At 35.8% G+C, this 13666-nt stretch overlaps 1 protein-coding gene across 2 annotated transcripts in view; it reads right to left on the reverse strand.

Annotated features, from left to right (window-relative positions):
- Positions 1–1021: 1021 nt before the first annotated feature.
- LOC131030623 (uncharacterized) overlaps positions 1022–13666 on the reverse strand; it is a 34377-nt gene continuing 21732 nt past the window's right edge. For both annotated transcript variants that reach the window (XM_057961506.2, XM_057961512.2), the window contains exon 3: positions 1022–1615. In XM_057961506.2, coding sequence (XP_057817489.2) covers positions 1293–1615 — 323 coding nt within the window. In that variant the 3' untranslated portion in view covers positions 1022–1292. The remainder of the gene's footprint in view (positions 1616–13666) is intronic.

The following is a 13666-nucleotide window of genomic DNA, read 5'->3' on the forward strand; positions in this document are numbered from 1 at the left end:
AAATACCCCACATCTCAAAAAATTTGCCCTCAAAATCTTATGCCAGCATTGTAGTTCATCCAATTGTGAGCACAATTGGAGCTTGTTTGAAGCAATCCACACGAAGAAGAGGAGCAAGTTAGCACAGAAACGCCTCAATGACCTTGTCTTCATGCAATATAATCTTCGATTCTATGTAAGGAAGGTAGAGGAACTAGAAGGTGGTCCAATTGACTTGGATGATATAGATCCTTACAATGATTGGACATCACAGGAGCAGCCTTCATTGTTTTCCGAGGATGACATCACTGATTTGGAGAGGCAAGCTATGGAGGGGGGTGAATTGGTTTCACGCAGGATGACATTGAGGAGGAAGAGAATGAGGATGAGTCGTCATTGCCAGTGCCAAAAGCAGGTGGAGACATAGCTTCATCCAGGATGGAGGACGAGCCAGCCATACCAAGCGAGGAGGCACAGTCACGCCCACTGCAAACTTTTAGGACTAGACCCTCTAGTTCTACCTCTCCGCTAGTTTTTGCTAGAGCTGGGAAGAAGAAGTTGTAATTGTAATGATGTATTTATTTTGGTTTTACAAAAACTATTTACTATTTGGCTTCCAGCCATCAGCATTCCTCATGAAGATGCGATTTTATAGACACTTTGCATTTAAATATATCTAGAATCAGCTTGTTTCTTTTGTGTTCTCATTTATTGACTCATTGGATGCATCTTCTCATTAAATTTTGCAAAAAAAATGCATTTTTAATTAAATTTAAGCGTGTTTTTAAGTTGCCAAGTTTTTCGCCTAGTTTTCGCCCAGTTTTTCCCGAGTTTTTTTTTTCACGCCTTGGTGATTTTTGCCGAGTGGCGAGTAGTTCATCTATGGACTATAGATACCCCTCAGTCTTAACTCTCACTGAAGAGATTTTAATGTAAGAATTGATTCTGTAGATTATAAAAATCCCAAAAAAAATTTAAAAATTCAATAATATCACAGTACTTACACAAATTTTATAGGCACGCTATTTTTGTATTGCTTGACTGAATATAAGCATGCCATCTTCCTTTGATTAAAAGATAGTGACCATGATCTGTGACAATTTCACTAGTATAAGGTTATATTGTTTTCAGTATCATCGCCGTCCAAACATCAAGAGTAATTCTGCAAACTTGTTTTAAAATATGACACACTGCCAGCATGCTGACCAATCACAAAGAAGAGTTTACAAACATTACCAAGAAGAGACGAAACAAACTCTAAAAGTTGAAAGGAACGCATACACATATTCTGTTGTTGATCAAATCCCATTCACCTACAAAGTTGCAGAAAACTTATCAATTAATTCTGCCATTTGCTCATCATAGGCAGGGCCTTCCATCTGAAAATGCCCAGCTTTAGGTATAAGATGAATTTCATTGCGTCCAGCTGCCATCTTCAACTTATCTTTTAGTTGTTTTACACTCGTAAACCCATCACTTGTGCCCATCACAAAGAGCTTTGGTTTGGGTGACTGCAAAATAGCTTTATGATGCCTTCCGAACAATATTGATGCCATCATGCCAAAGGGGTAACCTAAGCTTACATAACCCATAACTTGCTCAACTTGGTCAACAGCAGAACCTGCGATTGGTGCACCTGCAATAAATACAAACAGACTTTACACAAAACTATTGAAACTCAGGTTCATGAATAAATTGCGTATACAATTTTGAAACTAGTTGCATCAACAATCTCAAACAAATGCATGTGAAATTTTAGGATAGCTCCTCCATTTGTGTGCCATTTGGCTTAAAGTGGGTTCAGATATTGGGAAAGATGTTATAGCCCACAAGTAATTTACTGTGCATATGAAGTAAGACATACTTCACACCTACAATACAAGTCTCCGCCTATGAATCAACACTGACTCTGCATCTACAACAAAGAATTCAGCTACGAAGTGAAACATATTCTGCATCCACAACAATATTTCTCCAGTAAATTGAGACATTTTCTGCATCTATAAATACAAGGCTTTACCAATAAACCAACACATACTCCATATCCACAAACTCAAACCCAGGGAACATATTTTCCAATCCTCCCTTACTCCAAAGGGGAACCAATATCAAGATCTGGGACCTCTCAAACATTATATTTTTAAACAATAAACTAAATCAATATAGAAAAGATATATCCATCCCCCTATATCCTCCATCCTCCTCTTTAATCTCTTTACACTCAAATAGTAAATACAACATTTAAGTCTTCAAAAACATTGATAGCTTTAAAAATACAAGCAAATATTTTATAGTGTATTCATCCATTAATATACCTTCTCAAGTTAAAAAAATTGTAATTTCACTAAATTTCAAAATTTAACCCTCCATAAATAGCCACCCCTTCATTTTTTAAAACACTATACTTAAGCTCATTAACCTTCTTCTCCTCTTATCACGATTAATTTTTTCTCAAATAGAATATAAAACGTGCTTTGAAATTGAAAGCAACATGCAAACTGTAAATGTTGTTCAATTTACAATTCAATATGCAAGATGTATTCTAATTTATATTCTCTATATTTATGTATTATCTATCTCTATTATAAATCTAAGTATCTTCTTTGTTTGGCAGGTGAGAGGAGTATTTATCGATTTCAATATCCTCTTCACAAATATCAATTGATATATATATGCAAGAGGGGAGGATCAAGCAGTGCCTTGACCGGTCATGTCTTATGGACATGACCAGACATGACCGATCAAGACACTACTCAATCGCACCCTTTGATATATACTATCAATCGGTGTTTATTTAATTACCAGCCCGATACTAATCGGGGTCCACGTAACTTAGTGTACATGCCAATCGGTATTCATGATGTATGCCAAACAGTGTTTGCGTGGCATATTAACCAATGTAAATCGGTGTCGAAGTTAACCGACTAACTAATGGTTATATATGTCAAGCGGTGCATACTTTGCCACCCGATAGCAACTCGATAATCATTATTAGTTTATTGCTGGGAACACATCCGATATAAATCGGGATACATGATTAACTCAATAACCATCGGTGATCACCAATATGCCATACTATAATATGATTATCGATATTGATCGACTGAGTAGATTTGATATATGAATGAGGAATAATTATCAAACGAAATAGCTTGAAGTTTTCTGAATGGTTTATCGATAGAATAAATGATTGAATGAGAGACTTCATTTATCTCTCATTCAATCATTTATCTTACCGAAGCTACCATGCATTAACACAAACAACATTCGATTAGTATTTTATATCCTTGTAATTCCCACCACTTAAAAATACTTCTATGCAAACTTCATAACAAAATTTTCTGTTAAACTTCGTGCAACCATTTTTATTTAAAAAAGGCCCATGCAGACCTTGGTTTTAAATTGTGGATTCAAACTATAGTTTTTGAATCGTTTGATCAAATCACTTTTCTAAACCATGCACTACTACACCACTTTGACAGACTTGGCAAAAACACAGGGTAAAGTGTCCCTTGCCCTTTTACAGGTGTCTATATATGGGGGATGTTTCAGAAATACGAGGACACTCCGAAAATATCTCCCCAGTCCCCTAACTCGAATCTACTAGGAAACAGCCTAGAAACATGGTCGTCACACTCCAAAAACATTAAAAAAAGAACTTAAAAAAAATTCTGCTCAATTTCAATTAAAAATTAAAAAGCTGCCTTGTGCTATGGAGCCCCCACACCACACAGCCCGAAGTGCACAAAGCATAACCTGCCCGTTGCAAGCCACATTTTAAAGGAGGCCATTAGTGAGGTAGAGGCTTCAAATGTTGTACAAGTGATCAATGATTTGGCATGTGTGCAAATTAGTTGACATGATGGTAGAGGTTGCTTGCAAGTATATTTTTTGGATTCTGCATTGTGTTCATGAGTTGAACAACACGTTGAAAAACATATGGAAGAGAGATTGGGTAAAGAGAGTGGCGGTAGAAGTGGAAGATGTTCAAATATTCTTTTGCAGCTACCCACATCTTATTTGCTCTCTTCAGGACTTTTTCAAGGAATTCCTCAAACTTGTGGAATTAGATTTGTTAACTGCTTCATTTTGTTAGAAAGAATGTTGGAGGTGCAAGAGTCTTGATATGGTTAACCGAGTAAGGTAGATAGCTTGATACAAACACTAATGAGAGAATCGCTGTGAAACAAAAGATCCTTAATGAATATCGATAGTCCACCATGAGCTAAGAGAATTCTGCTTTTAATATTAAATTATTGATTTATTAATGTTTGTAACTTGATAATCTTATTCATTTTTTGTATTAGCATTCACTCTTTGTTATTTGAATCTTATAAAATTTTATTCTTATTATTTTAAAAAAAATGTTTATAAATGTATTTGCTCTTTTATCTCAATTGTTGTAGATGTCATTAGATATGTTGATACTAACTCTCTTAGTTTTTGAAAGATTAACAAGATATTTAATAGCATGATTGGGTAGATGAAGCAAGCAACCAATAATAAGAATCCTATTTTGGAATTATATGAGGAGCATATTAAAACTATTGTGACATGGTGGTGGAACACCATGAACACCCCACTTTATATGCTAGCTTGAGGTCGAAATCCCAAATGGTATGCACCAAGGACTAAGAGTGTGCCTCCTAACAATAAAGAGGTAAATAAGAGTTAATGAATGCCCTTCAAAAAATGCATTTGACTACGAAAGCAACTTTACCTTGAACATAATGGCTTGCCTTTGTTAATCTTCATGGTCCAACATTCAACAAACTAGAAGCAGGGATAGATGAAGCTATATTAGCTCAATCCATCTTTGTTGAGTTGTGGACATGGCAAACCAAGGACATGCTGAAATGAAGGAAGCTTTCCATTTATCCCCTTTCACAGGTAATTCCCTTTCTACAAAGAGGAAATGGTCCAAATACAACATCTATTTTATCAAGAGAAACATGCTTACCTCTCAACAAGGAAAGAAGTTGGTGATGGTGCCTTGTGACTCCAAGATAAACAAACACCAACTTTGCAATGAGATGTTGATCCCTTAGATGCCACGCAATTTGAGGAGGCACAAGAGGAATTAATTTTATTTGAGAGAACCGTTGATATTGGCAATGAATCAAATTTAGAGTCTGCTTTTGATTTAGGTGAGGATGAGGCATAGGCATAGTAGATGTAGATCTTACATTGCTTACATTTTGTTAGTTTGTACTTTAAGCATTTCAACATTTTGATTTTGTTACATTATGTATATGCACATTAGTAATAAAAACTCAAATTGAAATAAAATCTTAAACATTAAAAGTTTGATAATTTGTATGTCAACTCATGTGAATTCTTAATTTAGCTCTAATGTTTCATACTACGGTTCTATAATGTAATAATGAATGCCTTATGCAACGCTGTAGAAATGGAGGTAAGCATAAACCAATAGGAAATCATGTTAGTAACAAGCTTTCAACCAAAAGCAAAACATGAAGCATTATCAAAGAAGATTAGTACAAGAAGCTAATTAGGAAATAAACAAAGCGAAACATGAATACTACTCCCTCATGATGCTCCCTATGCCATGGCTCTTCTTTGTCCTCCTCTCCAAGATCCTGCTGCTATGTGAAGTATGCCCTCAACTTGAGCACTAGCACAATGGATGTCAAATGGAGGATGGGAGATGGTTGATTATGTGAAGTGTTGAATGCTTGAAGATGTGAATGGAGTATTAATGTTAAATAGCAATTCCAACTAGTGGAAGAGCTAAAACATAATACAAATCCTTCCTACAAAGCCTTCAAAATTCTAAGCAAAGTAACAATGCATGGATAACTCGTGTGTGTGACCCTCAACAATGAAGGAATGAGCTCTATTTATAGGAAAAATGGGCAAATGAAGGGTTGAGATTGATTTGATTGAGGAAGGGTTAGGATTGCTTGAGGAAGTGTTGATCCTCAATCCATGTGCTCTCCATCAAGCCAATCACATGTTGACAAGTGTCAACATGGGAAAGCTTGAGAGAAATGGGGGACAAAGCATTAAATGCTTGAAGACTTGAAGAAAACCATTAAAGGCTTAAGAGGACTTTGAAGGAAGCCATTAAAAGTTTAAGAAGACGTTAGAAGGAAACCATTAAAGGCTTAAAGACTTTAAAGGAAGCCATTAAAAGCTTGAGAAGACTCTAGAATGAAACCATTAAAGGCTTGAAGACTTTGAAGGAAGCCATTAAAGGCTTAAGAAGACTCTAAAAGGAAACCATTAAAGACTTGAAGACTTTAAAGGAAGCCGTTTAAAAGTTTGAAGACTCTAGAATGAAACCATTAAAGGCTTAAAGACTTTAGAGGAAGCCATTAAAGGTTTGAGTTGATGGCTTTTGAGTTGACCTTTGGTTTAGGAATGTGCAAACCATTAAAGGGTGATTAGGCCAATGATAGAGGTTTTAGAAATGATTAAGAAGAGGGTTAACTTGCAACTTGCACTTTCTAGAAGATGCAAGTGTTAGGGATTTAGGAACTTAAAAAAATATTTATTTATTTAAATGTGCGAGATGGGATTTAAATAAATGTTAATTTATTTAAATGTGAGAGATGGGATTAATTAAACAAATATGCTTTATTTATTTAATTAATTGTCCGAATTTGGTTAAATGAATTAAATCAAATAAATTGAATAATTTATTTAATCAATAGAATAACATAGTTACGATGAATTAATTAAATAATAATTTAATTAATAGTTGAACAATGGTTAAATAATCAAATAAATATCAAATATCTATTTAATTGAATGGACAGAAATGGGTGTCTACACCTTATATATGAATAATTGCCCCAACTTAACTCCAATATGGACTCAATGGAAAGGAGAATAATTGAAATTTACAATATTTTTTTAAATTATGAGATGGCATGCAGGCATTTAGAGGGTTTGGCCGCTGCTGCAACGAATGTGAAAGGTTGCAGGCTTTAGCTGCATGGACTGTAGTCCTTGGTTTTTCACTACTGGGTTTGTAGAGAGTGAGGATTTTTTCCCACGCAACTTTTGTTGCCATTTTTTCCAGTTCTTTGGTTTTTATAGGAAAGGTTGCTTGCATGGCAGCTGTTGTGGGTCCCCCCCCAACCTATGTTTTAAGGATGCTCTAAATGTGGTTGAACCTTCTTCATCTAGGCACAAAAGAAAAGTGATTCATTTTTTATTGCATGCAACAAAGGAAATTAAATCTGATTGGCAATCAATTAATCATCTGAATTCCAATGAATGCTTAAAGAAATACAAAGATCAGCCAATTCTAATTATTCAATCCGAAATCTATTGTTTTTAACTTGTCTGAGCATGCCTTATTTTGCAATTTTATGGGTATTTGTATCTCTTTGCCTTTTTTAAAGACTTGGGCTTGAAAGAATTGTAATCCTACAAGTGATATGGAAATCATTCTAGCTGCAAATGGGTATTTTTTAGAATGGCATATCGGAATATGATTTTCAAGGGAGAACTTATTTTCATAATTAGGCGGGTTTATTTATCAAACATTGACATGTAGGATTTGATCCAATGGAGGAGCTTCCATCTAAGATTCTTGTATGGATTTGCCTACCTCAATTGCCAATGGAGTTTAGGAGACAGGATATTCTGCAATCCATTACAACAATTATCGGGAAACCCTTGAGTTCTCACCATAAACTCAATAGAAAGGTAACTTTTGCTTGTATATGTGTTAAAATTAATTTGAATAATCCTCTCCCTGATTCTTTGGAGATTAGATTGGGTAGTACAAATTGGATTCAACAAATAGACTTTGAAGCACTTCCCTTTTTCTCCTGTGCATGTCATGAGTATGGACATCCACAAACATATTGTTCAAAGATGCGTGTCCTAGACCTCCTCAATTCCCTCCTAAGACACAAATAGTTAATTTAAAAGCAAAAGGAAAGGCCCTAATCCGATCGAATGAGCCAAACTCACATGTTGTGATAGCTTGTGCTTGGCCTCACATTGTTGACAAAATTTTTGAACATTGATAGCATACTTATGTGAAACGATGGTTAGATAATGCTTCACAAGCTATAGGATACATACAAAGTTTTTATAGAACACAGTTCTAAATTGTTCGATAGGCCATAATTTGATGGGAGTATATTTGGCATTTATATTGACGTGTACAATTGCACTAATACTTCACTTGTAAGAACCAAGAAAAGGGCAGCCTTGTAGAAAGGTTTATTTTTATAACTTTCATGTGTACATACATGTTTGCAGTTGTTATGATGCAAGGTGAGTTATAAGACCCAATGGAGCGCCTTTTTATAAGGTTGTGAAAGCCTTTCCACATAACAATCTGTATTTTGAGAGGATAAGCAGATAGAAGAAAACTCAACAAGAGTAAAGATGGTATCACATTTGACAAAATTGTATTTGAAATTTTGTCATAGCTTTCATGGAACCAAAAGCTCCCCAATTTGGGAGGTATGATCCCAAGTTGTTTGTACAAATATTCAGTTCCAACTGATTGAGTGGATCAGCCATCAGAAGTGAGTTCAAAGCAGAGTTGGAACTAGAACAGGGAAAGAAAATGATTGATTTGTCAATCAGTGACAGAATTAGTTGGGGACAAAATGATCATATGATTTTGGCAGCATGCAAGAACTTTACACACAGAACAGGCATTGTGGCTGGGACCAGAAACCCCATGTATAATAACAAATAACAGAACAAAAGCTCTTCCAAGTTTTTGAAGCAGTTCTCCTTCCATCTCTTCATATGGACGATGTTCCAATTCCTCTTGTTGCCTCCTGTGTTCATCCTTGGGAATAAATACACCCATTAGGGAATATGCTAAGGAGGTGGAGCTCATAAAAGAAAACTGGATTGTAATACATATCCACCCTAAATGTTTGGCAATTAAAAGTAGCATCGTATTCCTATGTTTCTAGAGTTGGTATGACTATAAATACATGTAGTAATTTCACCACATGCTGTGAGAGTATGCTTCTTGTTAATGTCCTTAGTGATCCTTAAGGGGGGAAAAAGCTTGTAAATTTAAGTAATTTACTATGTTGCAGCTGAGCTAGGCTTGTGGGAGGTGAGAGAATGCATTGGTAGAATGTAAGACATTCTTGAGAGCCATCATTAAGGGAATCTCAATTGTTTTTCTTGATTGATAGTAGATTATTACTGCAGTTCTTTCCCTATTTGGGATTATCCAAGGTAAATCACTCACTAGTTGGATTTTTAAGTTCCATCTTATTCCCATGTTTCTAGGGTTAGTATGAATATATGTAGTCATTTCATTACATATACTTGTTATTGGTGTCCTTGTTAAGCCTTGAGGTGAGAGAAGTCCTGTTCCTGTACACTTAGGTAATTGACTATGTTGCCCCTGAGCTAGGCATGTGAAAGGTGAGAAGACGCATTGTAGAATGGAAGACATTCTCGAGGGCCATGATGAAAGGAATCTCTCTTTAATTGTTTAATTGATAATGGATTGTTACCCGATTGTTTGCCCTAATTGGGTTTATCCAGGGTAAATCAGTCATGTTATCTCTTTTTATGAGATGCTTGCCATTACATGTTTATGTCATTTCTTTACAAGTTTCTAGTATTTTATGGAGAAGTAGATAAGAATTCACTATATACGAGTTCAGTAACAACTGTACACTTAATTCACAAGCATAGTTCTTGTCTTTCGCAGCATGCTCTTCATTGTGTTGTGATTTTGTGGATTGTTCAATTCACATATTTGTAGTATTGTAGTAGCCTAGATTGAGGATGTATGGATAAGTAATCCATGTTAATGAATCATACTATGGAATATCCAAGTCAATTATGGATCATTAACCCACCAAAGAATTGCAAATATAGTTATACAACTTTGAAGTCCATTTAATCCTGCCATACATCTAGGGAAAAGCAATTATTTGGAGCACCAGTTGCACAATTACCTCTTATCATTGTTACTTGCCCAATCTCATCTTCTCTGCTTCCTCAGGTCCACAAAAATGAAGTCCGGTACTACTCAGCATTTCTTTGAAAAAATGAATTTAACGTAAGCTTTCTAACAAATTATTTGAGATCTTCCCATAGTCTGGTCCTCTTTTCTTTTGCCTCCTCTCATCGTAGCAAGCTAAAGACAATGAAAAAGGGACAGCAATCATATGAAGCTACCAAACACTATATTTGGCGAGTCTCCTTCATTTCAAGCATATTTATATACCCCTTCATACTTGAGAAGTCACTTCCAATATAGTTTCTTGCTTCCTTACTGAAACTGAGATCTTTGATTTCAGTTGCAATAGGATGTAGAGAGTAGCTCATCTGAGATTATTCTGCAGAGCATATACACAAACTCACTTGCAACCTTAGATCCAAATTATTCACCATGGATATGCTACCAAGCAAAATCAGAAAAAGGCAAATGTAAAGAAAAAGTTTGCACATTATTCTCTCTGTAATGTTTTTCCTAAGGGGTTTGTGCTTTGAGAAGATTATCGTCATATTTAATCAGACGGGCCTTTAATCCTACCCAGTATGCCAGTTATACTTGAAACAAGAATAATTGCCCATAAAACTTAAATTTCCTATCTTTCAATAAATTCAGACCCTCCTCTTTTCTCATTGATAACTTTGCACTCATTCCCAGCCCAGGATTTCAAGCAAGAAAACATAAAAGTAAAGACAGGGGACAAGGTAATGTAAACAATTTATATCATAATAAAGCCTTCCATTAAACTTCTAATATTATAGGATGCTATCCTCTGTTTGCGTAGATCAAAAATAAATTATCTATTGTATCCTTCCATATATCATACTAATCTTTTTTATATATATTTACAATCTATTTCAAGTCTTATGAAACCGCTGCAAGCAGGCAGAAACCAACATTTTTCAATAGTTAAATATCCTTTTCCATCTCCAGCCCTCTTCTGTGATATCTCCCTGATCCCTTTATGTTATAAACAATCAAGGACTCTTCGGCTTTCAGAGTCTTTTAAGATTAATCTTCTAGCTGAAGATGGGAAGGCCTGTCTGAAAACTTGCTTACCTTTCTAATTCCCTCCCCAATTAAGTGCAAGATCATACACTTTGTTCCTGAATCATCTGACGTGGGGATATGTTACTTTCATATTTTCCTTTTCTGTCTATATTTCTTGAATGATATAGTTCAATTGCCAGTCTTTCCCTACTCTTCGCAGCTTCAATTATTATCATCAAGTCTCCTTCAACTTCTATCTGAATCCCTTCCTCCATTGCCAATTTGTCCTTCAAGCAGTGACATAGCTTCAGCTTTGTTTCTAGTATCAATACCAACATAAACTGAATACATTAAAAGAGGAAGGTCATCATCATCCCTGAAAAGACCTCCTCCTGCCAGGCCTGGGCATCCTTTAGCTGATCCATCCAATATATGCTTGAATCAAGCCTTAGAAAGTTAGTTCCCTATTCCTTTCAATCTTTGCAGATTATTCCTACTAAAAACATTATCGGGTGACTTAATCAGTTCCCATCTTTTTAGAGTTTCCTCCTTTCCTGTGAGCTAAGATGGCCTGGGTCTCCAAGTCTTGACTAGCTCAGAGATCTTTCATTTTGACCATAATTCTCAAACTGGATTTTCTTTTCCCTCGAAGATTCTCAAATTCCTTTCTAACCATACATTCCTGACTATGATTCTCAGTCCAATTGCTCACATTTCCTTTCAAACTCCATTCCAAATTCTTCTAGGCTAAGCTTCTATCCACTCTTTGGCTGATTCTGGACCAGACCATCTTGTTTCTATTTTATTGGAGAACCTCCCTATATCTTCCATGATACTTGGCAATGAAGAACAAGTGATTCCCATATCTTGTGCTATCCTTACATAAACAAAATCTTGATGCTCTGGTAAAACCCTTACAGGGTAGAGCATCATACAGTAAAGCATTCTGTTGCACTGCCAGTCGTAAGAATAATCCAGGCTTCAGACATACTTTTTTAGCAGGGAATTGCCTTCCTTATCCCTCTAACCTTGAGAAGAAATTTTTCTCTGTTATCTAGTAGTTTGAGACCTTCTCTCCCCACCCTTGTTCAACACAGTCCTGCATTACTGTCACTACTTTCTCTTGGCCAAGAGGAGCTGTTCCTATCAAAGTGCCTTTCCAGAGGGACATCTTATCTTCCTCCTCCATATTCCATTCCAAAGCTTCATTCAAATCCAGACCTGAGATTCATATAAAAGGAGGTCAAGAATGAGAATTCTTTCTGGCCTCTCAAGATATCCCTACTATTACTCTGCACCATAATACAATTCTGTAATGAACCTTTGCTGTACCTGCCTTGCCTTTCTGATAATTAGGGCCTGATCTATCCACCAAAGGTTGGATTTAGGGCCACAAAAGGAAATTACGGTTTCCTGCAACATTTAGATATTTTATTTTATGTCAGCATTAATATTAGATCGGTGGCATAATTATTGCAGCACAAAATACATACACGACCCATTCTAGATTTTGAGGATTTTCCAGGTTGGCCGGGCTACCCATCCAAACCCATCCCGTCTCTTAGGGCTAATAGGGCCACCTGAGGATGGCCCCAGCATACCCCTGGCTTGCACTCATTATCTTGAATGTACTAACAAACAGAGAATATCAAGAAGATAACAAATGCATACATAAAACATAGATTCATGACTATATTACTTGGTTAACATTTATCCATTATATATAAATTTGTAGGGACTAATTCATTATATTTGTGCCTAGTTGCAAAAACATGACTATCATTAATTAGTATTCCTTTTCTCTACATATCAGTTGTGTCTGAGAATGAATGAATTATTTTTATTCTTTTGTCTATCACTAAAGTGTATTTTAATGCAGCATTCTAAACCTGATATTGCAGGTTACCTATCTAGCGTGAAGATTAAGTTCATTTTACCCTTTTGTACATTATAGATGTGCTTAGTTCATTTGGTAAGACATTTTTAGGCATGGAACCGATTTAGCAATTAATCTGGGTCACTAGTTAAATTATATTAATTACTATTATATGAGGAATGAAAACAGATTTAATACAACTGGCACAAAACATACTTCAACATTTCGACATTTAAGCTGATTGACCTGGGGACGTACCAGCCTGCTGGTGATGGGAAGGAATGCTTACTAGGCGCTGGTTCTTCATCGCTGGGAAGAACTAGCGACTAGCCCTTTTACATCGTCTGCTGACTGATGCATTCCCCAAGCAATCCTCATGGTTGTCTAGGCATCATAAATTATGAAAACTGAAATAAATATTATTACTGAGTAACGAAGTTACCTGTTGGATGCTTTCTCCTTGTCCTTCTCTCCTTGTCACTCCCTCTCTTGTGTTTCCTTGGGGTGCAGTTTTATACCTCTTTGAAACCACGCGATTCCCTTTGAAACGTGGTGTCTATTCCGGAGGTGGCTTGGGAATGGACGCATCCTTTCATTACTAGTTAAGATAAAATGTATTTTGAGTGGTAAAAATAATTTATGTATTGAATATATATATATATATATATATATATATATATATATATATATATATATATATATTTATGTACATGTATTGTTTAATGTTTCTAATCATTGCCTGCTGTCTACATGGGAATATGACAGTCCTCCCCCCTTACATTGCTTGTCCTCAAGCGATGTGGAGATTTGGGTGGTTGAAGATCTCTTCACCCTCCCAGGTTGCATCCTCCTCC

The sequence above is a fragment of the Cryptomeria japonica genome, chromosome 4 (assembly GCF_030272615.1).
Source record: "Cryptomeria japonica chromosome 4, Sugi_1.0, whole genome shotgun sequence".
Taxonomy (NCBI): domain Eukaryota; kingdom Viridiplantae; phylum Streptophyta; class Pinopsida; order Cupressales; family Cupressaceae; genus Cryptomeria; species Cryptomeria japonica.